At 42.6% G+C, this 25,619-nt stretch overlaps 1 protein-coding gene across 2 annotated transcripts in view; it reads left to right on the top strand.

Annotated features, from left to right (window-relative positions):
* Window positions 1-25,619, top strand: part of zgc:136858 (uncharacterized protein LOC678543 homolog) — a 101,145-nt gene that overhangs the window by 60,590 nt on the left and 14,936 nt on the right. The window contains exons 13-19 of one of the 2 annotated variants that reach the window (XR_005946485.1): window positions 207-301; window positions 7,042-7,170; window positions 7,645-7,759; window positions 8,204-8,341; window positions 10,111-10,277; window positions 12,690-12,809; window positions 18,389-18,410. Coding sequence is in view for 1 of the 2 variants with exons in the window: in XM_041216219.1 (XP_041072153.1) it covers window positions 207-301; window positions 7,042-7,170; window positions 7,645-7,759; window positions 8,204-8,341; window positions 10,111-10,277; window positions 18,389-18,477 (733 nt within the window). In the remaining variant the exon portion in view is untranslated. Of the gene's footprint in view, window positions 1-206; window positions 302-7,041; window positions 7,171-7,644; window positions 7,760-8,203; window positions 8,342-10,110; window positions 10,278-12,689; window positions 12,810-18,388; window positions 18,478-25,619 lie in introns of those variants that run through there. The other variant, XM_041216219.1, reaches the window with a different exon arrangement.

The raw sequence follows: 25,619 nt of genomic DNA, 5'->3' as shown, positions 1-25,619 counted from the left end.
TGTAAACATTTAAAGGACACACAAGATTAGTCGTGCGAAACTGCCAATTCAGTGCATTTACTATCAACATAACTTGACCAGTCCCTTTAAGCGCTTTTGCAGACCCAGACTATGACCTGTCTCATTCGCCAACTAGGCCACAGGGTTGGGAACAGGGAGAGTTTATTGCACATTTACCAGTATTTGCACGTCTATAATTTTTTCAGACTGCCTAAGTCGCCTAGGGTTGAATCCACTTTTCATCTCCGCCATCGGAAAGGATGCAAATGGAGACGCAGTTCTTCGCTTTTGCAGTCATATGGTAGGCCATTATGCTGTGTGTTTAGCTCAGAGCAGACATTCTTATCTAACTGCACCATGAAAAGTGTATTACTGTCCTGGGGTGCTTTTTGGATGCAAAATGCTTCGTTTGTAAAGGTGTTTTTCTCCACTTACCCTTTGCTTGGGTTGCCCATGCCTCAGCTGAGAAAACTGGCACACTCCCAGTCCTCTGGAAATGCCAGCCTGAAATCCTCCACTAGATGGCATGAAAGCATAGCAAGGGAATTCTACCTTTACCCACTCTGCAGACAAGCAGGCATTCCTTGACACCTGTTCACAATGGAGTGGATAGGACAAAATGTGTGAGAGAGGCTGAGCTAAGCCTACATCTCAGCACTCCTGTGGGCTGAATACATTTTCCTCACATTTCATGGCCTCCCACTTACAGTGTGGCTATGTTGGCCTTTGTCTGTGATGTTCCAACTGCCAATTGACATCTGGATTGGTTTAATCCACTGAGCAGAACCATCTCATGCTTAATGCCTCCTGAAACAGGAATGTTTTAAGGGACCAGTCCAGCTGTCCATATCTGTGAATTTATTATATAAGAAATAGAACATGTGGCCCCTTGATTCTACTCCCCCATTCAGACAAGGTCTGATCCGATTGTGGCCTTAACTCCACTTTCTTTCCTACGCCCCCATAACTCTTGTCAGTCAAAAATCTGTCTAACTCAGCCTTGAATATATTCATGGACGCAGCCTCACTGTTCTCTAGGGAAGAGGATTCCAAAAACTAATAACCCTCTTGAGAGAAGAAATTCCTCCTCATCTCTGTCTTAAATGGGAAACCCCTTATGTTGAAACGGTGCTTCCTACTTCTAGATTCATCCACGAGAGGAAATGTCCTCAGGACCTACAATGTTAAGCCCCTCAAAGCCTTATGTGTTTCAAAAAGATCAGCACTCATTATTCTAAGCTTCAATGAGTATAGGCCCAACTGCTCAACCTTTCCTTATAAGGCAAACATGTCATCCCAGGAATCAGCCTAGTGAACCTTCTCTGAACTGCTTCAATTACAAACATGTCCATCCTTAAGTAAGGTGACCAAAACCGTACATAGTACTCTAAGTGGTCTCACTAATGCCCCGTAAAGTTGTAGCAAAACTTACTTACTTTTATACTCCATCCCCCTTGCAATAAAGGCCGACATTCTTTTTGCTGTTCTAATTATTTACTGTACCTGCATGCTGACTTTTTATGATTCATGTACAATACATACCCAGAACCCTCTGTAATGCAGAATTCTGCAGTCTCTCTCCATTTGAATAATATTCTGCTTTTTTTATTCTTCCTGCCAAAGTGGACAATCTTACATTTGCCCATATTATAATCCATCTGCCCACTCACTTAACCTATCTTCATCCCTTTGCAGACTCTTTGTATCCTCCTCACAACCTGCTTTCCTACCTATCTTTGTATTGTCAACAAATTTGGCTACAATACAGTCGGTCCCTTCATTCAAGTCATTAGCATAAGTTGTAAATAATTGAGGCCCTGGCGCTGCTCCCTGAAGCACTCCACTAGTTACAGTTTGCTGGCCTGAAAAAGACCCATTTATCCTGACTGTTTCCTGCTAGATAGCCCATTTTCTATCCATGCCAGTATATCACCCCCAACACCATAAGTTCTCATGATTTACCTTTCTCAAAACCATATTAATAACGCCTGATTGTATTATGATTTTCTAAATGTCCTGCCATTACCTCTTTAATAACAGATTCTAGCATTTTCCTGATGATAGACATTAGGCTAACTGGCCTATAGTTTCTGACTTTCTGTCCCCCTCCTTCCTTGAACATTTGTGGTTTTCCAATCTTCTGGGACCTTCCCAGAATCTAGATAATTTTGGAAGGCATCCAATATCTCTGCAGCCGATTCTTTGTTGAGAGTTATGAAATATCTCCTTAAACGTCTGCCACTGCTCCTCTACTTTTTAACCTATTTACCCAGTCAACTTTAGCATTGTAATTGCCTTTATTTAAATCTAAGACATTAGTTATGGACCCACATTTCTCACTCTCAAATTGAATGTGAAACTCTTTCATTTTATGATCACTCTTGCCTAAAGGACCCTTTACTCTGAGCTCTTTAATTAATTCTGTCTCAATACATATTACTAAGTCCAAAGATGCCTGGTCCCTGCTAGGTTCCCAAATGTATTGTTCTAAGGAACTATCCTGAATACACTCCATGAACTCATCCTCCAGGCTACCTTTGCCAATTTGATTTGTCCAATCGATGTGAAGGTTAAAGTCATCACAGGATCTTTCTTGCAAGGCCCCATTATTTCTTGATGTAGTCTCTGTCCTACTGTAGAGCCACTGTTAAGGGTTCTATAAACTACTCTCACCGGTGACTTCTTTCCTTTACTGTTTCTTATCTCCACCCAAACTGATTCTACATCTTGATCTTCTGAATTAAGATCTTTTCTCACTGTACTGATCCATCCTTTATTAACGAGCCACCTCACCTCCTTCCCCTTTGGAATTTTTTAATATTCACTCTAGGTGGCAGAGGTCAAGGGACTCCTGGCTGACAAAGCAGCCTACAAGTTGGAGCCTCTTCAAAGCGTTTTTACCTGGAAGCCACTGGCCACTGCCTGCCAAGCAGACCATGTCTTTGCCTCATCTCACTGCACTGCCATCATGTTTAAAAGAATTCTGCACTTTTGCCTTCCGCCAGGAACCAGTCTTGAGTTAGAACTTCTCTGTGAGGGAATCCCCTCTGGATTTGTACTTTCTGGACTTTGGAAATCAGGTGAACTGATACCTTTTTCTGTGGTTCTCTTTACTGTTAAGTTATTCATAGTTGTAAAACCCTCTCTTTTCTTTCACCCTTACTGTATATTGGGTGTGTGTGAGGTTGTGAACACCCCCTAGGTTTGAATGTGTGAGTAAATGAACTTCTGATTTATTCCTGAGAGTTTGCTGCGAGTCACTTTTAAAAATTTGAATACATGAACAAAGGGTTTTTTGGAATAATCACGACAGCTTATTTTTAAAACATAAAACACCTCCGCTCACAGACAGACGGCGAGAGAATAAAGGAGTTCAGTTTTGCCTCTCTCTCCTGTCTGTAACACCAGGCCTGAACATTGTCCAGCTCTTGCTGCATGCAGGCAAGGATTGCTTCATTCTCTGGGGAATTATGAATGAACACTGCAATTATCAGAAAACATCCCCACTTCTGACCTTATAATGGAGGAAAGATGATTGACGAAGTAGTTGAAGATAGTTGGACCTAGGATACTACTCTGAGGAATTCCTGCAGTGATCTCCTAAGGTGATCAGCCGCTAACAACCACAACCATCTTCCTTCGTGCTAGGTAGGACTCCAGCCAGCAGAGAGTTTTCCCGATTCCCACTGACTTGGAAACAGACAGGATCAGAGCAGTGTGAAACAACCCGGGACCAGGAGCAACGTGAAGCAGGTCAAGATAACTGTGAAGCAGACTGGCATCAGAGCAGTGAGAGAGAGGTGAAGATAAGTAGTGAAGTGACATCACATAACAAGGAATCACTTGGGGTGAGTACAGTGGTAACCTTTTAGTTTAATCTAAATTAATCAACTATGAAATACAACTTGATTGATTAGTATAAAAACTAAATTCAATTTAACAATTTACCATATAACTAAAATCTCTGCTCAATTAATCAATCAGATCACGGAGACAAATTAAATAATTAGGTAGAATAAAACTAAAGTCTGAATTTTTCAGTGAATTAAAAATATTTCAGTTAACCTGGCTATAAAACAAAATGATGGGAGCCTAGGAGAAGCAGCTGATTGGTGAGTTTTATTTACGTACTAAGTTTTATTGTCTAATAAAGAGAGACGTGGGAGAGCAGGTCAAATCCATGGTGTGCACATCATGTCGCAAATCCTGGACACCTCTCCTGTCCTGGAGTTTGAAGAACATGTCACCTGTTTGAGGAGCTCCAGCTCCAAACTTCGGAGTTTGAGCATCAGCAACAGGTGTCACTCCAGCACATCCACGAGAATGACAGTTTCATGGATAGCATGTTTATACATATTGTTATTCCACAGCTTAAGGGTATGCAGGTAGCGAGGAAATGGGTGCCCACCAGGCAGTCAAGAAGGACCAGGCAGGTAGTGTAGGAGTCCCCCCGAGTGCATCCCACTCTCTAAATAATATTCCGTTCTGAATACAGGTGAGAGTTCCTCTGGAGTGTGCAGCTAGAACCTAGTCTACAGTACACAGGGGCAGGAGGAAGATTGGAAAAGCAATAGCGATATGGGATTCGATAGGTAAAGGAACAGACAGATGTTTCTCTAACTGCAGGTGCGAATCCAGGATGGTCTGGTGCCAAGGTCAAGGATTTCATTGAGTAGCTGCAGAGCACGCTGTGGGGGAGGCAGGGGTGGGGGAGCTGCAGAGCCAGCGGTTGTGGTCCATATTGGTACCAGCGCCATTGTTAAAAAGAGCTGAGGTCCTCCAGGCTCTAAGGAGGAAACTAGCAAGCAAGATCTTAAAAGGTAGTTGAATGAATATTATTCCAAAGAGAACAGCTATCTACAAAGCAAAATGGGCAAAATTTTCTGAGAGTGCCCCTTGTATAGGATTTCCTTCAGAATGTTAAATAAATACAATCCCGTACCCATCCCATCTACCAGCACCAGTGTTTGTGCAGCTAGGGCGCTTTTAACTACCCTTTTCAATATTCTCAGCTTCCTAGACCAACAGACAACACTTTCCATTTTTCCCCACCAAGAATAGGATAATTCCAGCCATACTCGAATATCCATCTGAAGATTGGCATGGAAAGCATCACTAAAAAGGACAAATTTCATATCTTTTGTGTCACCCAAGGCAGGAAACTTGAGTGTGCATTTCTCTAAAATTAATTTTTAAAAAATTTTATTTGCCTTCTGAACCTGCTCAGCTGTAGTGCGTTTCATCATAGTACTTAATTTCAATACATTATAACTGGCATCGGGCCTTGTCTGAGTGCGCACAGCCAGTTTAACTGTCCAATCAAACTTCGTAGCTGGTCTGTTTCTTCCTTGGATGCAAGATCATCTTTCTGTGAGGACCTGGCCCAATTCATTAGGATATGATTAACACTTTATAGGTATGATTGTTGATTCAAGATTACTCCTGACTAGTCTGATTAATGTCTAACCATATATATTTAAAGACTCCCAAAGCCTGATTTCCAATCTTAAATCCCCCTTTTATCTCATCAATAACAAATTGCTCATAGAACCTCCCCATAGAAAATCATCAATGTGCAATACAAAGATGCTTGGTAGTTTCTTTGTGATACCAATAAAACATTGCTGGGTCCGCTTTCAGCAAGACAGACCTAACCAAGAAATACCATACTCTCGATGCATCATTTAATCCATAAACACATTTGCATCACCTGCTTCTTTAGGTGGTTTCTGAAACCCTTCTCTTTGAAAATTTTCACCCTGCAAAATGCAGCTTTTATATCAATCAACTTACATTCCCAATAATATGTGGCTAAGAGAGCAAAGAAAATCTTCAAGATCACTTTTCTTGAAGTAGGGGAATCCATTCTAACATTGTGATCACCCAGACTCTCTTGGAAACCCAAAGCTACTAGTCTTGCTTTAGCCTTATATGTCCCAACAGGAAGTACTTTATCCGTACACATCCACTGTGCAATAAGGCTGGTTATCCCCTATCCCCTAATTTAGTGTCTGCTCTGATGTGCCAAGATGGGCCATCTGTCATTTGTTCACATTGTTCTTTCCTGAGTGCTTATCCTTGACCTGCTATTATCACATTCTGCTTACAGGCCTTATTGCTACCATCAGCACCTCCTTTAACCAGTACCACTATCATTAACACGCCTTTGTCCTTTCATTCATGACATCTTTGGCAATCTCTCCTTTGCCCCCACCTATCGCTGACTGCCTATCCAGCTTCACCTGCTCCACTCTCCTTAACAGTATAAATTTCATCACATTTTTACCTCTCCTTAGCTCTGAAGAAGAGTCATACGGACTCGAAATGTTAACTCTGCCTTTCTCTCTACAGATGCTGTTAGACCTGCTGAGTTTTTCCAGCATTTTCTGTTTTTGCATCAATTATATGCCCAATCTAGTACCAATGGAGCCTAAAACTAGTGTTGCATGTTGGGCAGCAGTTACAAAAATCACCTCATCTTCCTTTCCATTGAAAGCAATCCGCAGGTGACCGACTCACAGCATCAGTTTCACACTCTGACTTTAAGTTGAAAATGTCCCCTCATGCGCCATCTTCATTTTCCTTGTTTTCAAATCCCTCCATGGCATTGCCCCTCCCTGTCATCTTCTCCAGCCTTACAACCTTCCAAGATATCTGTGCTCATTTATTTCTGGCCTTTTGAGCATCCTCGATTTTATCTATTCCACCATATATGTTTAGCTGCCTGGTCCCTAAGCTCTAGAATTCCCTCCCTAAACCTCTCCACCTCTCTTTCTTCCTTTAAGACACACCTTAAAACCGGCCTCTTCAATCAAGCTTTTGATCATCTGCTCTAATAACTGCTTATGTGGCTGACAGTCATATTTTGTTTTACAGTGCCCCTGTGAAGCACCTTGAGTTTTTTTGCATTTAAGATACTGTGTAAATACAAGCTGATGATGTTGTTGGCCTATATGGTACCACTACATGTGATTGTGGAAGAACATACCATGTGTTATTGATTGTTTTGTATGGTGCTAAAACAGTTCTCCTTCTTTCTAGGATACCAGTGCTGTGGTAATGTTACCAGGACATAGCACAGCTGTGTACTGTGCAGTGATCACAGCGAATGGAGAGTTAAGCCTGGGCCTTGGAGACATGGACATTCACTGTCAAATAACAGAGCAATATGTAAGAGAGACCAAGCTCCTCACCCACAGTCCCCTGTCACTTACTGAACTGACTGTGGTGGGCCTTAAGTTTCAGAAACTATACACAAAAATAGAGAAATCAACTAATCTATTTCTCCCTCAAGAGCTTTCTTGGCAAGTGCATGATGTGGTATTAAATCATACAAAGCTGATGGTCCCATCTTTGGCTTTTGACCTATGGTGTCCATTGAAGTCAATGGGGAATTAAATAGAACATGGTGTACAATGGGTGTCTGAGCCAAACCACCCGTTCCTGCCACTTGGGTTGGATTGAAATCAGGATTAAATGATATGTATTACTGTCCCTAACACTGATCAAACACCCAATATTAGGAAGAATTGATATAGTTTTTGTGAGATAGCGACTCTATCTCCTCTCTTTCCCACAGAGTTTGTTCTCCTGGCACCCCCATTCTGATCCTCTCTGTATTTCTGGGCTGCTTGTTATTTGTAGGTTTCTAAGTTCAAGGAGCAACTCCAGTCAGCCTCATTGGTGTGTCTAGATGGAAATATCCCCACGTCAACCATCAATTATGTCTGCAGCCTCGCAGAAGAACATGGAATACCAGGTAATGGACTGTACCAGGCACATAATGGAATCAAGTAAAATTTTACATCATTAACTCAGTATTTCAAACCAAACAAAATAGTAGTTCTGCTTCCCCAGTGGACCAGTTGATGATGATTACACAATGTGATGTGGTTCCACTGTTCACTTATAGCTAAGACCACTGCACTTCCAGGTTATTTTGTAGTGAATCAGTACAACACACCCCCACATGTAAAGGCCAACCTTTGGTTTCTTTACAGTGTAACATAACCAGGTGCTGAGAGCACAGAGTTTATTCACTGCTGGTTTTATCAAAGCAGGGATAGCAATGATATTCATTTTACCTTCTGCACAGAAAGGCTGATGTCCTATAGGCAGCAGAAGCAATATTTAGAATTTTGCTGCTAAAGCCATAGCATGTTCAAGAAAACTTCACATTTTTTATCCATTGTCTTGTTTGTAGTGTTGTTCGAACCGACAAACAGTATCTCGGCTTGCAAACCATTCAAGTCAGATAGTTGGAAAAGCCTGGCATACACATCACCCAATCTGATGGAGCTACGGTCAATGAATGAGGTGCTCGGATTACCAGTACCAGCAGGTTTGAGCCAATGTAGATAAAGGGCAGAATTTTAACTACCAAGGGGAGTTGGGCTCAGGTACAAGCAGAAGATTAAATGGTGCAGAGTCAGAAACCCGATATAAAACCACCCAATTCCAGATTTAACCTGCACAGGTTTGCTGATGAACTGTGGAGCTGTTGGGCAAGTAATTAAAATATTTAAATCCCCAATTAACTGTGAATTTAACCCAGCATTCTGGCTTTAACAGCCAATGGTTGGGTTTCTCAAGCTATGCGGAACTAGTCAGAATCAACCAGGTGCGTACACAGTGGTGCGTACACTGAAGAGTGCTTCTTCAGTGAAACTGACAGGCTGGGAAGGCTTCAAACATTGAAACTGAACAACTGCAACCCTGCCTGGGTGAAAGGCTGGTGCTTAAAGCGCTCTTGCTGCTTGACAGGTGTTTTCCAACTTCTTGGAAGTCAGGTCACTTATATCTTGGACTTCACTCAACTTGATCTGCACTTCCCTGCTATCAGTCTTCACTGCAGGATGGGAGCAGCTTATGCAGCTCTGGTTTGCACTCCTGATGAGGGACAAGAAGAGTAGCAACACCAACAGCATCAGAAGTAACAATAGCAATGCCAACTCCAGCAGCAGCTGTCTTCTCAGTCACACACTGCTCCAAAGGGCAGAGGGAAGGGCCACAGAGACCCCCAACACAGGGTGTGCAGACCAAGGATCAGTTCTGCCAACATGTGTGAGCACCAGTGTCTCAGGAGGCTTAGGAATTCATGGCAAATTGTTGCTGACATGTGGCCTCCTGGAGATAGATTTCCTTCCCAGTGGAGCAGATTGCCACTGACCAGCAGTGTGTCTGTCTAGAGGACCACACTGGATCTCTCCCTCTCTGAGGTTATGCATTCTCTTCTGAAAGGAGAGAAAACAGAGGGTATGAGTGTTGGCAATGGCTTGTGTGAATAGAAAGGAATAACAGCATTTATGAAGGGTGATATAAGGCAAAGTTGCGGGAGGACAATAGGGTGAGGGTCAGTTGGCTGTTTGGATGGGGGTAGGAGATCCCTGAAGAGAAAGAGCAAAGCTGCAAGCTGTTTTGTTCTTAGGAGTGCTGGGAAGGAGAATGCTGGGAGAGTTAGAGTGTGGGGCTTGGCACCTGACAGTGTTATGCCACTCGCCACAACCGCCCTCCTGAGGTCCTGGATCCCCTTGGTGCACTTTTGCCCATCGGAGGAGCTATATCTCTGTTGCTCACTTCCTCAGCTGCTTCCATCCATGCCTACTTGGTTAAAGAGAGCAGCCTCTTCCTCCCCTCCTTGACAAACATCACCTCACTCCAGTCCGTCAAATCCTGGGGGGAGGTTGACAGCCTTCCCAAGTCTCCTTTCCATTCCTGTGGTTGCTGAAACCACAGAGATCAGTGTACATTTCAGGCATTCAGAACCCCTCTAGGGTCGCTCTGGAAATTTTTGTCCTGTTCTTGGACTTTGAATCTTAAACTCGTGGATAATCTAACATGGCTGCTGCTTTGTCTGCTTGTTATTAACTGTTGTATTTGAATGCAGCACACAGTTATCAGAGCTGGTGACAGGAGACAAAAGTAAATGTAATTTGTTATTTTATTCAAACAGATGCAGAGAGTGTTGGGTATGGTGCCTTGCCAGTATGAATGGACATAGCTTTCTGCCATTAGTTGGATCTATGAGCTGCTACGCTCAGCATCCACTCTTAGTTTGAACTTTCCTTTAATGTCTGTAAAGTTATCTTCCAATTTTCCTCAACTGTACAGAGTTGCCCTCAGTGATGGATGATGTCATTGGTGTTGCGCTGGACATGTCACGGCCACTGTTGAAACACTTGAAATGTGTGATTGTAACCTTGGGTCAACAAGGTGTGATTCTATGTGGTAAAAGTGAAGAAGGAACTATTTCTCTTCAACCAAAGAAAGCCCCTAAGGTTAGCAATGAAATTGGAATGTTCGCTTATTGGTGAATGATCCGTCTACAGCGTCTGTTTGTTGATTCACGGAATATTGACATTAATTTTAGTTCCTTCTCAAACATTCCACATGTTGTTTTGCCAACAAGATGAACAAGCATCCTGGTGCAAGGCCACCAGTCACTTGTGAACAATCACTATGAGGTATGAGGCAGGTCAGGTAACCCAATATATATCGCATTGTGATGTGCTGCCACAGGCCAATAATTCCCACACAGTAACTCCTCAATCTTTGCTGTGTCCTTGGCCATTGCAGCATATTGGGAATTGGGTGTTGCCTTGAAAATACATAGAAGTTAAAACACAGAAACAGGCCATTTAGCCCTACCACTCTGCTAACATTTCCCTCAACACAGTGAATAGCTTGAATTACATTTACCCACCTTGTTCCTATATCCTCAATCCCTTTTCCTGCATCCACCTATCCAATCTAATCTTAAATATTGACAGATTTTACCTCAAATTCAAGCCCTGCAATTCAGTTCCACAGCCTTAACTCTGTGTGAAGAAGTTTCTCATCATTCAATCTTGTAGCTATTGACCTTCATTCTTGCCCCCTCAACTACTCTGCTTCTATCTACAGTATCCTATCCTTTCATAAATATAAGCACTTCTGTTGCACCTGTAGATGTGTAGTACCCAGAGCTTTCTTTAGCTGAACAATGAACTTTACTTACAGAGCAAAGCCACAATACACTCCCCCAGGATAGGAAAACTCCTCCTCCTTATGAGATTCCCCACGCTCGGTGTTGATTGGCTGTTCTGACCATGTGACCCTCATTCTGTAAGGCTGGTTTTAAAGCAACAATCATCACATCCTCCCCCTTTAATTCTTTGTTTTACATTCCTTATTTACACAAATTACTTTATACAGGTGATTAAAAATCAATATCAAAAATCTTAGAAATAATCACACTGGCACTTTATCATGAATTCAGATTATACACTTAGGTCCAGTAATTACAAATCAAGTCATTGTGGGGGTTTTCTGTTCTGGGTAGAGCGGCGCAATTGTATAGCCTGAGGGTCTCCCACAGGATCAACACTAACAGGAACTGGCACAGGCAGATCATCACTATTTGATTCAGTAGAGACATCAGTTATGTCTATAACAGGATGATCTGGTACTTCAGTGCTTACGGCTTCGATAACATTCCTTAGTAGCAACGCTGACTGTGGAAGCGTCTCCCTGCTCCTCAGATGATCTATGTGTTTATGAACAGTCCAGCCTTCCATGTCCACTTGATATGAAGGTGGATGCTGAGTCTCACAGACAATAATACCTGCGATCCAACTTGAACCGCTACCAAAGTTTCTTACATATATGGCTTCATCTACTGTAAACTTCTGGGATCTACTATGCAAATTCTTGCTTGTTTTCTGATTACCTTGGTTCTTCTCTACCCTCCTTGCCAAATTGGGAAATATGAGGCTCAGTCTTGTTTTGAGAAGATGCTTCATAAGCAGTTCTGCTGGTGGAACTCCTGTTGCATGTGGAGTTGTGCAGTAGCTAAGAAGGAAGCGTGAGATTTTAGTTTCCAAGGGTCTTCCCAAAATTTTTTTAGTCCTGACTTGAAAGTTTGGACGACTCTCAGCTAGTTCGTTTGATGCTGCGTGATAAGGTGCAATTCAGATATGTTCAATGCTGTTTAGATTGAAGTTCTGAAATTCAGCACTTGTAAATGCCCCTCCATTGTCTGATACAGTGACTTTGGGCAATCTGTGAGTCGAAAAGCATTGGCATAACCTTTCCATGGTAGGTGACTTCACCTCAGAAATCTCCATCCATTTTGAGTGTGCGTCTATTATGAACAAAAACATTGTGCCTCAGAATGGACCCTCAATAGTCTATATGGATCCGCACCCGTGGTTGGTCAGGCCATTCCCATGGGTGTAGTGGGGCTGTGGCTGGCAACTTTTGTTGCAGTTGACAGTGCTTGACTAACTTCTCAATTTCTGCATCTGTACCAGGCCATCACACACAACTCCTGGCGAGCATTTTTATTTTAGAAATACCGGTATGTGTGCTGTGTAATTCAGTTAGGAGCAGTTCCCTGCCTGGTACAGGAATGACTACTCTTGCTCCCCAGAGTATGATGCCATCCTGCCAACTCAATTTGTATTTGTGGGTAACAAATTGTTTCATTTCCTCAGAAACTGGCTCACTTAACTATCCTGTAAGTATTTGGACTCTCACTTCAGACAGAAGCGGATCTCGATTGGTTCAGTTCCTGATCTGCTTTGCATATTCGGGCTATTTGTTTAAAAAACTCAATGCAAGGATGATTTCTTGGGGTAAAGGAGTACACAAGATGCTTTCTTGCAAGGCTAAGCAGCTAAGAGCATCCACGTTCGCTATGTATTTCCCAGGTCGCTATTTGAAAGTGTGTTCGTGGGCGGACAGAATTAATGCCCATCGCTGAATTCTTTCTTCTTTGAAAAGGCCCAAAAGTGATTTATGATCGGAGGCGATAATAAAGTGCCTGCCATGTAAGTACTGGTGGAATTTTCTAACTCCGAAAATTATTGACAGTCCCTCCTTCTTGATTTGCGAATAACTTTTTGCTCTTGATACATAACTTCTCCGAGCCATTGTCCATTTCATGGAACAATACTGCACCAACGCCATATGAAGAAGTGTCACAGGTCAATATCAGCTCTTTAGAGGGGTCGAAGTTCACTAACAAGGTTAAGGAGTGCAGCAGGTGTTTCACTCTAAAGGCTGCCTCCTGGACCAACGATGGCGTTTCTTCAGCAATAAGTGCAAGGGGGCCAGTACAATCAATAAGTTGGGTAAAAATCACCCGTAATGGTATACCATCCCTAAAAATGATTTGAATTCGGTGACATTTGTTGGGGAAGATGTCTCCTTTATTCCCTTAACCTTTTCTTCTTTAGGGTTTAATCCATGTGCATCTACACACTGCCCCAGCTTGGCCTAAATAGCCAAGTGGTTATGGTACCGGGTTTGTAACCCCAAGGTCAAGAGTTCAAATCTCAATGGCAAACTATGAAACAGATGGAAACGGGTTTGTACTCAAAAGAGTTACACAGTGCCCCAGATAAGTAACTTCAGTGGTTTGGAAAGTGCATTTCCCTTTTTTAGGCTGACTGCAGCTTCCATAAATCTTTTTAATACCTCCTTTAAATTTGCTAAATGCACAGCCTCTGTCAATCCAGTTATGTGGACATCGTCAAGGTATACTGTAACCCATGGTAATCCATGTAACAAACTCTCCATCATCCTTTGAAATATTGTACATGCTGAGAACACATCAAAAGGTAGACGTGTATACTGCAATAGGTCTTTGCGTGTGTTTATTGTGACATACCCCCAGGATGTGTTATCTAACTCGAATTGCTTGTACACGTGGCTCATATCCAACTTAGTGTAGGATTGACCCCCTGCCAGCTTTGTGTAGAAGTCTTCAATTCTTGAAACTGGATATTTTTCCAACTTGGCAGCCCGATTAACTGTTACCTTATAATATCCGCATATGCACATGGTCTCATCTGGTTTCAGTAGGGCTGCCCATTCTGAAAATTGAAAAATTTGAACTGGCTGTATGAGGCCTAGTTCCTCCAACCTGTTTAACTCAGCGTCCACTTTTTCTCTTAAGGCACATGGTACTGGTCTTGCCTTAAAAAATCAGGGAGTTGCCTCTGAATCAGCATAAATCTTGGCTTGCATGCCTTTGATTTTTCCTAATTCGTTGTGAAAGACACTGTCGTATTTTTTTTAAACAATTCCATCTGTCCTCCAGCTTGCACTTGAAAAATCTCGGACCAATTTAACGTGATTTCTTTTAGCCATTCACGGCCCAGGTGGTTTGGTCCTTCCCCGTCACTATTATTACTGGGAGCTGGGCTGACTGCTGCCTATAGCATACAGGTACAATCGCCATGCCTTTCACTTTTAAGTCTTCAACTGGGCAGAAGTTCTCTCCAGGATTAAGGGTTGGGTACCTTCTCTCAGGTATGGAATGTGCGCTTGCCCATCACTGTGGCTAATGCCCATGTATTCACCTCCATAACTAGAGGCTTCCCATTTACACGGAGTGTGACATTAATAGGATTTGGCTTGACTGCTTTAAGATTAAAGAGAGTGAATGCCAGAATCAGCAATTTCAGGCACTTTCACATTCCATGTTCCTAACACCTTTGCTGGCTGGTTACTTGGCAGTATGGACTTAGCTCTGCATTGCTTTATCAAATGGCCTCTCCTGCAACAGTAATAGCACTCGGCCTCCTTAAATCTACATGTTTCAAGAGTTTGGTTACCCCCACATCACTCTCATTTCAACTTCAGGATCTGTCTGATTGCCTCCAGTATGTTTTTTTAATTTCTGGAGGATTGGGAACGATTCCCGCTTTGCAGCTGCTTCTGCAGTTTTGGCACCATACCTAGCTGCAGGTTCCCACCCTAACTGGTATATGGCACCATTTTGCAAGATCTGTCACTCCTGCAAATCTTTTTCAGCGCTTCCCATGGCCAGCGCTATCTCCATTGTTCACTTAAAATTTATATCAACTTCTGCCAGCAATTGACGCTGAATGGCATCATTGCGCATGCCACAAACTAACTGATCCTGTAGCATGTCATTCAAGGTCGCTCCAAAATCACAGTGCTCTGACAATTGCTTCAACTTAGCAATATAGGTCATGATCAATTCAATTGGGGCCTTCACCCTCATATTAAATTTGAATTTTTGCACAATGTCTGATGGTTTGGGATGAAAATAGCCCTTCACTAAATCCATGAGCTCACTAAGCGATTTGGAGTCAGGCCTGCTTGGGCCTGTGAGACTGCGAATAAGGTTGTAGGTTTGACTCCCACAGATGCTCAAGAGAATTGTTTGGTGCTTTGCCTCCTTCCCTATTTCGTTGGCCTGGAAATAAAACTCGAGGCCTTCGATGTATTGAGCACAGTCCTCCTTGGGGGAGTAGAATGGGTCGATCCTCCCAAAGAGAGGCTTCCTGATAAGTATATATTTTTTCCTTCTTCAAAACGAGGTACTCTCAGTTGTAGGGTGAGAGGCTGCCAGATGTAGAAACGTATTACCAAGAGGCTTCTTTAGTTGAACAATGAATTTCGTTTACAGAGCTGTTGGATCAGTTGCCTGCTTTGAGTAAGGCTACAATACAGTCCTCCAGGCTAGGACAACTCCACCCCCTTATGAGATTCCCGGTGTTGATTGACTGTTCTGACCACGTGACCCTTAGTCAGTAAGGCTGGCCTTAAAGCAACAATCACCACACGCCACTTGATGATTTGTGTTGGTCAGCTGAAAACTGATCCAATCTTTCATGTTTTTCTTCATATTTCCTTTACCAGGCTGCTTCCAGGTGAATCTGCATTGTGTCCACTGTTAAGTCTCAGCACCCTTTCAATAGCATGGATCCCTGCACTACACTCTAATAGAAATCCACTTAAGGTTTTATACTAGCACATCATTATCTTGATATTCTACACCAGGAGATAAGATCTAGATTTTGATTGTTTTGGCATCATCTGCAAATTTCAATGTCACCCCCTCCAATCCTCTGTCCTAATCATTGCTGAGAACATAAAAACATAAGAAATAGGAGCAGGAGTATACCATATGGCCCATCGAGCCTGCTCCGACATTCAATATGACCATGGCTGATCTTGTGCTTCAACTCCACCTTCTCACCTGCTCCCCATATCCTTTGATTTCCCGGAGACACTAAAAATATGACTATCCCAGCCTTAAATATGTTCAATGATAGTGCATCCCCAACCCCCTGGAGTTATACATAATGAATGGAAATGTCCTCAGAACTTTATCCTCTGGGGCACATCTGCCTATTTACAAACATTCTGGAAAACTGCCTCAACCTCTATTTGGGTTTTCTTTCTCACAGTCCAGATACACCACATCCTACAGTCTGATATGCAACAAAACATCCAGACCATTGATCTGGTCTGCCACGCCAATCAATTGAATTCCTTTTTGTCATTACTATGTTTGTAGCTTTGTTACTAACCTCTCCAATAGGAGCTCATTGATGCCATTGATATTTATTTGATAGCCTTGCCCAGATACTTAATTTTTCCTGCAGAAAACTGAGCTTCAAATCCATTTGATAGTGTAAATTTTCTTGGGCAGTCCTGTTCTAATTGTTCCTTTCCCCACCCCTCAGATTGTCATTCATCTTTCCTCCTCCACAGGTATGTTCCCTAATTCTCAAAGCATATAATTATGCAAGGATGAGTGCCAGGTCAGAAGATTGGAAAGAATATAAAGAACAGCATAAGATGACAGATTCGGGGAAGGTTCCATTGGATTTGAAAGTAGCAAGTGTAACTCCTTTTTTCAAAAATGGAGGGAGACAGAAAGCAGAAAACGACAGACCAGTTAGAATAACATCTGTCATAGGAAAAATGTTAGAATCTATTATTAAAGATGTTCTAGCAGGGCACTTAGAAAAATTCAAGGCAATCAGGCAGAGTCAATGTGGTTTTGTAAAAGGGAAATCATGTTTAACCAATTTATTAGAGTTCTTTGAAGGAGTCACATGTGTTGTGGATAAAGGGAAACCGGTGGATATACTGTACTTAGATTTCCAGAAGGCATTTGTTAAGGTGCCACATCAAAGGTTATTGCAGAAAATAAAAGCTCAGGGTGTAGAGGGTAACATATTGGCATGGATAGAAGATTGGCTAGCTACCAGGAAGCAGAGAGTTGGCATAAATGGGTCTTTTTCTGATTAGCAAAATGTATCGAGTGCTGTGCCACAAGGATCAGTGCTGGGGCCTCAAGTTTATATATATGACTTGGATGAAGGAACCAAAGGAATGGTTGCTAAATTTGCTGACAACACAAAGTGTGGTAGGAAAGTAAATTGTGAAGAGGACATGAGGAGGATACAAAGGGGCATAGATAGGTTAAGTGAGTGGGCAAAGATCTGGCAAATGGAGTATAATGTGGGCAAATGTGAAATCATTCATTTTGGCAGGAAGAATAAAAAAGCTTATTATCTAAATGGTGAGGGATTGCAGAGCTCTGAGATTCAGAGGGATCTGGATGCCCTAGTGCATGAATCACAAAAGATTGGTATGCAGATGCAGCAGGTAGTTAGGAAAACTAATAGAATGTTATCATTTATTGTGAGGGAAATTGATTACAAAAGTAGGGAGGTTATGCTTCAGTTATACAGGGCATTGATGAGACCACATTTGGAATATTGTGTACAATACTGGTCTCCTTATTTAAAGAAAGATGTAAATGCAGTTCAGAGAAGGCTTATTAGATGAATACTAGGAAAGGGCAGGTTGTCTCATGAGAAAGGTTGGACAGGTTAGGCTTGTATCCACTGGAATTTAGAAGAGTAAGAGCCAACTTAATTGAAACCTTTAAGATCCTGAGGGGTCTTGACAGGGTGAATGTGGAGAGGATGTTTCCTCTTGCGGGAGAAACTAGAACTAGGGATCAGAGATGAGGAGATGTTTTTTTCTCAGAGGGTTGTGAGTCTTTGAAACTCTCTTCCTCAAAAGGCAGTGGAAGCAGAGCCTTTGAATATTTTTAAGGTAAAGCTAGTTAGATTATAGATTAATAAGGGGGTGAAAGGTTATTGGGGGTAGGCAGGAATGTGGAGTTAAGGTTCCTTTCAGATCAGCCATGATCTTATTGAATGGCAGAGCAAGCTTGAGGGGCTGCATGGCCTAATCCTGCTCCTAATTCGTACGTAATTATGTACGTATGTATGTATGGTGTGATTTCCCTCTGAAACACTCACTCTTGAGTTCACCCAATAACACAACATTGAATTAACATCTGGCCAGTGAGCTACTTACAAGAGACAGAGGAAAAGACCTGAGATGGGAATTGCCATGCATGTGCTCAACCTAGAAAGGTCCAATGTCTCCAGCTTACCTCATCCTCCAAGTGAGGAAGCGCTGACCCTCTGATCAGCACTTCCTTATGGTCAAGACTGGTAACTCAATCTGTGGAAGTTGGGAGGTATGTCCCTTTACTCAGTACCATGGTCTACTGAGGCTCTAACACATGGTAAGCCTACATTTAAATGTTTTTGTTTTCTCCAAGATTGTACCTGGTAAGATTTGTGCTATCCATTACCCAGCAATTGCTGTTGAAACAGAAGAAATAGTGAACGTATCTGGAGCTGGTGACAGGTAAGGCACCTTAACTATCTTCACCAACCTGTGCATTTGATTGCCATTGAACTCTGTCAGTGAACTAAGATTCAAATCTTTTCAGAAATAGAAAAGTCCTCACTTCAGCAATTGTTCATGTTGTTCTGGTAGGATTTTGTCTGGTCAACAGTGATTCGAGATATGATGAATTGCTGATGCACAATGTAGGAATATTGATGTGTAGAGGTGAAATACAGGTTCACAAATTCAGTTTTCTACCTGTAACTGTCCATACTTAGCCATTCAGAGACAAATACCATAGATCGCAACGTATAAGTCAACCCATCGTATAAGACCACATTTTTCCGGTCCCAAAGATCAGGTATTTGCATATACTTGACATTCAAGTTGACCCCGCTTCTCAGCCACGACATGTTATACTCACATTTGTTGTCAGCCTCAATTTTTCACACCACAGATACATGTTTTATTACCATGTTTTTTTTTTTCTTTCATTCATGGAATGTGGGCTTCGCTGGCTGGGCCAACATTTATTGCCCATCCCTAGTTGCCCTTGAGAAGGTGGTGGTGAGCTGCCTTCTTGAACCATTGCAGTCCATGTGGTGTAGGTACACCCACAGTGCTGTTAGGAAGGGTGTTCCAGGATTTTGACCCAGTACCAGTGAAGGAACGGCGATATATTTCCAAGTCAGGATGGTGAGCGACTTGGAGGGGAACATGAAGGTGGTGGTTGTCCATCTATCTGCTACCCTTGTCCTTCTAGATGTTAGTTGTCTTGGGTTTGGAAGGTGCTGTCGAAGGAGTCTTGGTGAATTCCTGCAGTGCATCCTGTAGATGGTACACACTGCTGCTGCTTTGCGGCAGTGTTGGAGGGAGTCAATGTTTCTGGATGTGGTGCCAGTCAAACGGACTTCTTTGTCCTGGGTGGTGTCAAGCTTCTTGAGTGTTATGGGAGCTGGCTCGTCCAGGCAAGTAGGGAGTATTCCATCACACTCCTAACTTGTGCCCTGTAGAAGATGGACAGGCTTTGGGGAGTCAGGAGGTGAGTTACTCATCGCAGGATTCCTAGCCTCTGACCTGCTCTTGTAGCCACAGTATTTATATGGCTAGTCCAGTACAGTTTCTGGTCAATGATAACCCCCAGGATGTTGATAGTGGGGGATTCAGCAATGATAATGTCATTGAACATCAAGGGGCTAAGGTTGGATTCTCTCTTGTTGGAGATTGTCATTGCCTGGCACTTGTGTGGCGCAATTGTTACTTGCCACTTGTCAACCCAAGCCTAGATATTGTCCGGATCTTGCTGCATTTAGACATGGACTGCTGCAGTATGAGGAGCCGCGAATGATACTGAACATTGTACAATCATCAGCGAACATCCACACTTCTGACCTTATGATGGAAGGAAGGTCATTGATGAAGCAGCTGAAGATAATTGGGCCGAGGACACTACCCAAAGGAACTCCTGCAGTGATGACCTCCAACAGCCACAACCATCTTCCTTTGTGCCAGGTATTACACCAACCAGTGGAGAGGTTTCTCCATGATTTCCATTGACTCCAGTTTTGCTAGGGCTCCTTAATGCCACACTGGGTCAAATGCTGCCTTGTTATCAAGGGCAGTCACTCTCACCTCACCTCGGGAGTTCAGCTCTTTTGTCCATGTTTGAACCAAGGCTGTAATGAGGTCAGGAGCTGAGTGGCCCTGGCGGAACCCAAACTGGGCGTCAGTGAGCAGGTTATTGCTAAGCAAGTGCTGCTTGATAGCACTGTTGATGACCCCTTCCATTACTTTACTGTTGATCAGGAGTAGACTGGTGGGGCAGTAATTGGCCAGGTTGGATTTGTCCTGCTTTTTATGTACAGGACATAGCTGGGCAATTTTCCACATAGCCGGGTAGATGCCAGTGTTGTAGCTGTACTGGAACAGCTTGGCTAGGAGCTTGGCAAGGTCTGGAGCACAAATCTTCAGTACTATTGCCGAAATGTTGTCAGGGCCCATAGCCTTTGCAGTATTCAGTGCCTTCAGCCATTTCTTGATATCATGTGGAGTGAATCGAATTGGCTGAAGACTGTCATCTGTGATGCTGGGGACCTCCAGAGGAGGCCGAGATGGATCATCCACTCGGCACTTTTGGCTGAAGATTGTTGCAAATGCTTCTGCCTTATCTTTTGCACTGATGTGCTGGGCTCCTCCATCATTGAGGATGGGGACATTTGTGGAGCCTCCTCCTCCAGTAAGTTGTTTAATTGTCCACCACCATTCATGACTGGATGTGGCAGGACTGCAGAGCTTAGCTCTGTCTATCACTTGCTGCTTATGCTGTTTGGCACGCAAGTAGTCCTGTGCTATAGCTTCATCAGGTTGACACCTCATTTTTAGGTATGCCTGGTGCTGCTCCTGGCAGGCCCTCCTGCACTCTTCACTTAAGCAGGGTTGATCCCCTGGCTTGATGGTAATGGTAGAGTGGAGGATTTGCCGGACCATGAGATTACAGATTATTATCGAGTACAATTCTGCTGCTGCTGCTGATGACCCACTGCGCCTCATGGATGCCCAGTCTTGAGTTGCTAGATCTGTTTGAAATCTACCACATTTAGCACAGAGGTAGTGCCTCACAACATGATGGAGGGTATTCTCAATGCAAAGGCAGGACCTTGTCTCCACAACGACTGTGCGGTGGTCACTCCTACTGATACTGTCATGGACAGATGCATCTACGGCAGGCAGGTTAGTGAGGATGAGGTCAAGTAAGTTTTTCCCTTTTGTTGGTTCCCTCACCATCTGCCACAGACCCAGTCTAGCAGCTGTGTCATTTAGGACTCAGCCAGCAGTGGTGCTACCAAGCCAGTCTTGGACTTTGAAGTCCCCCGCCCAGAGTATATTCTGCACCCTTGCCACCCTCAGTGCTTTCTCCAAGTGGTGTTCAATGTGGAGGAGCACTGATTCATCAGCTGAGAGAGGGCAGTACATGGTAATCAGCAGAAGGTTTCCTTGCCCATGTTTGGCCAGATGCCATGAGACTTCGTGGGGTCCAGAGTCGATGTAGAGGGCTCCCAGGGAACCTCCCTCCTGACTGTATACCACTGTGCTGCCACCTCCCAGGGATGGTAATGGTAGTGTCTGGGGCATTATCTGTAGGATATGATTCCGTGAGAATGACTGTCGGGCTGTCCCAATTTTGGCACTAATCCCCAGAGATGTTAGTAAGGAGGACTTTGCAGGGTCGACAGGGCTGTGATTGCCATTATTGTTTCCAGTGCCTAGGTCGATGCCAGGTGGTCTGGCCAGTTTCATTCCTTTGTGACTTAGTAGCAGTTTGTGGCTTGCTGTGGTCTGGAGTCACATGTAGGCCAGACCAGCTAAGGATGGCAGGTTTCCTTCTCTAAAGGGCATTAGTGAACCAGATGGGTGTTTATACCAATTGATAATGATTTCATGGTCATTATTAGACTTTTAATTACAGACTTTTATTGTCCACTATTTATTTATTCCACCATCTGCTGTGGCAGGATTCGAACTCTGGTCGCCAGAGCATTACCCTATGTTTCTGGATTACTAGTCGAGCAACAATACCACTACCCCATTGTATTCCCAGTGGTGCAAGGGATCAAGCAGTAAATAAGGGCTTGAAGGAACACCAAAAATGCAATGCATACATACGCACTTAAGTGGGCCAAATCAAACTCTGAGTCCTGTAAAAAAGAATTCAGCTAGCTAATGTAGCCACTTTATGGAATGAAAATGTCTAGTGTTGTAGCAGAAGACCAAGATCACTCAACGGCTACAAAAGACCAATGCCAAAATTGCCAGTTTCCAGCGATTCATCATCAGGTGGCAGCAAAAACTCAAGTACCTATTATCACATTGACAGCATGGATGAAATGTCCATGAATTTCAATATGCCCAGCAAACAAATTGTGGAGCAGAAAGATTCGAAACCAAGTCTAGTGAAAACCACACAATATGAGAAGACATGATTCCATGGTGGTACTAGCCTGGATGGCTGATGGAATGAAATTTAAGCCTATGGTGATATTGAAACACAAAATTCAAGTTCCCTGCAGGGGTTTTTGTGCATGCCCATAACAATGGGTTGGATGGATGTGGATGGAGTGAAGTTGTGGATCAATAATAAGTGGAAATAGGCATCCAATAGTCTAAGCAAAGAATGCAGCTTATTAGTATCGGACATGTTCAGATCCCATACAACCAATGAGATTAAGAGGTGTCTGGGAAGAAATAACAGCCAAATTGCCAATATACCAGATAGTTCAATCTTTGGATATGTGCCTCAGGATCACGTTCACACCGAATGGAACAGGCAAATGGTTGATGGAGAAATCTGCAGAAATAGTTAGAATGGAAGGTTTTGAAGGACGAGTTGCATTGGGACACTAGAAATGATGATTAGGTTACAGTTTATGCCATTAGCCAAGTTATGTATCATCATACTGCAGGCTGTGGCATATCTTTTATTTATCTTACTTTGAGTCAAAACAATTTGACTGGAGCAGTCACTAAGGTAGCTCACTTCAAACTGTATTATCAAGTCATGTGACAGATGCTATGGGATTCTCTGTGAGTATTGTGAAGGAAGCCTGGCTGTAAGCAGACTAGGTGAAGTAGAATTTGTAGGTTTTGCCATTTGTAGAAGCATGCACAGAAATATTGGAAATAAATGCACCTCAAAGGTGGTGACAAATCCTTCAACCAGCCCTCTAATCTCACTTTATTCTACGGTAATTACATCTATCATCTTCCCACCCTAACCATACTACTGTAACAATTTGGAAAGGATTAGTTCAAAGAAACAAGGGATTTCCTTCGATTACACAGATTAGCATAGAACTTGTGAAGGAAATAAACGTGAAGGATAATGTTGAACAGAAATAAATTAACTGAAAAACATTGAACGAGTTATTTATCTCAGCAATCATAAATATTAAAAAACGTGTCGGAGTTTATTTTTTTCCATATTTGAAAACAACTAATCAAGAAATAAGAAAAATGCAACCGTATATGGTAGGAGAACAATTCCAACTAGCCGACCTCGCGTGCGTGAAATGATGACTATATGCTGCAAACTTGTTCTTTCATGTTTGTTGCGTTCTCCCTACCAGTAAAGAAATTGCACAGCGTCCTACCCACTTTGATCGTGGACCGCCAACCCACCCTTGAAAGGAATCTTCCTCCCACTCAATTTATTGGGGAGTGCCTGTCCATCTGTTTGCGGACACCTTAAACATAAAACCTTCTAATTTTAGTGTATTCTTCCCCCCGCATCCCACCCCCTCTATAAATTCACTCTCCTGCTTAGAAACTATTTTCTGCACTTTTGCTGCTACTATGACCAGGCTCTTGTTTGGTTTGAAGATTGTGGTTGCAGTGTTAAAATAATCACCAGTTTTGTTCATCAGAGGTTCACAGCTAACATTCTGTAGCCCTTCCTTAACTCCGAAATCTTCTTTGTTCTTAGTATTTCCCAGAAGATTTAGACAAGGTGGTCAAGGGTGAGAAAGAGTTGAACTAAGTCATCTTGGCCTGTAGGAATACCAATTGAAAAGAACTGTGTGAAAATAACTCAAGTCTTACTGTACAGGTTCAAATTGATAAGTGACTGCCAAAACATATATACCAGTTCTGCTGCACTGTTGAAGAACAGGATGATAATGCAGAAATTTGTCATGGCATTGTTGAGGTCCGCTTCATCAGTGGGGTTTCTGGATACTTGAAGGTAGAAAGTAGTTGAGGCCAAAACATGGTATGTTTTTAAGAAGGAGTTAGATATAGCTCTTGGGGCGAAAGGGATCAAAGAATATGGGGAGAAAGCAGGAGCTGGCTATTGAGTTGAATGATCAGCCCTGATCATAATGAATGGTGGAGCACGCTTGAAGGACTGAATGGCCTACTCTTGCTCCTATTTTCTATGCATCTATATTTCTATGGGGCAAAAATTGTAGAGTTATAGGAAACATCAGAGGAGTGAGACTAATTGATAGATCTTTCAAAGAGTCTGCACAAGTATGATGGACTGAATGGATTCTTTCTGTATTGTACTATTATTTGAATCTATTACCTTGTAATTTTAATGTCAATCAAAATCTTATTTTTGTATGATAAAGCTTTTTCCACAAAGTTCAACCCAAATTTAACTGGACAATGATGTCTGCAACAAAGTCAATGCATTTTAGGGATCAATGACACTTTATGATTCTATGAGAGGTGCTCTATAAATGCAAGTTAGCTATACATACAATCAACAAATGATCCAGCGTATCAAACTACTACTGATTCATTTCCACTATATAGAATTTAAGTGGATAAAACCCTTCTGATTTTTGCTGCAGTCGTGTTGTTCATGTAACACGGATAGTCGCCAAGTTGATGGGTCAAGTATTTTTCATTTATCCATTTTTTCATTGCTCAATGCATGCAGTGCGGTCCACAGGTGATACCTTTCCTGTCGGTGCCTTGGACACTTTACTATGTTAAGGCAATGCAGCATTTCCTGAAAGATTAAGGTGATTGGAAAAGATGCAGAGGCAACATGAGGAAAAACTTTACTCAATGAATCGTTTGGATTTGGAATGCTTTGGAATTGGTTGGTGGAAGTTCATTCAGTCACAGCATTCAAAAAGAAATTGGATAAATACTTGAAGCAGGAGACAATATTGCAGGGAAAAAAAAGCCAGAAGGAGGAACTAACCGAATTGCTCTTCTATAGAGCCGGCACAAACTCAATGGGCCAAATAGCCTCTTGTGCAGAACTATTCTATGAGGTGCTCTATAAGTGCAAACTGATGTTAGTATTTCAATTGAGCTGCTGAATGAATGCTTATCATGATCTGGAGTACAAAGATTTTTAAATGATTACTCATGTTTTTATCTAGATTTGTTGATTTCTAATTGAGGATTCAGCCTAAAAGTTTAACATTAGGTAAAAGCACCAAAACACTTATCAGGAGTTATCTGCAGGACTCCCAGCAGTTGGAGTGAGCAACATTCCTCTACCCCTGATCCTCCTCCCAAGATACTTGTTGTCACAGTGATTCACATAATTGTCTTCACTTCCCCAGATCTACATCATAGCTATCTCACAATCTTCAGGGACATATTATCTTCCCCGACTTCTATAAAAAGTGAAGTTTGTGGACAAG

The sequence above is a fragment of the Carcharodon carcharias genome, chromosome 21, assembly GCF_017639515.1.
Source record: "Carcharodon carcharias isolate sCarCar2 chromosome 21, sCarCar2.pri, whole genome shotgun sequence".
Lineage (NCBI taxonomy): Eukaryota > Metazoa > Chordata > Chondrichthyes > Lamniformes > Lamnidae > Carcharodon > Carcharodon carcharias.
This window is presented reverse-complemented; position numbering and strand designations above follow the sequence as displayed.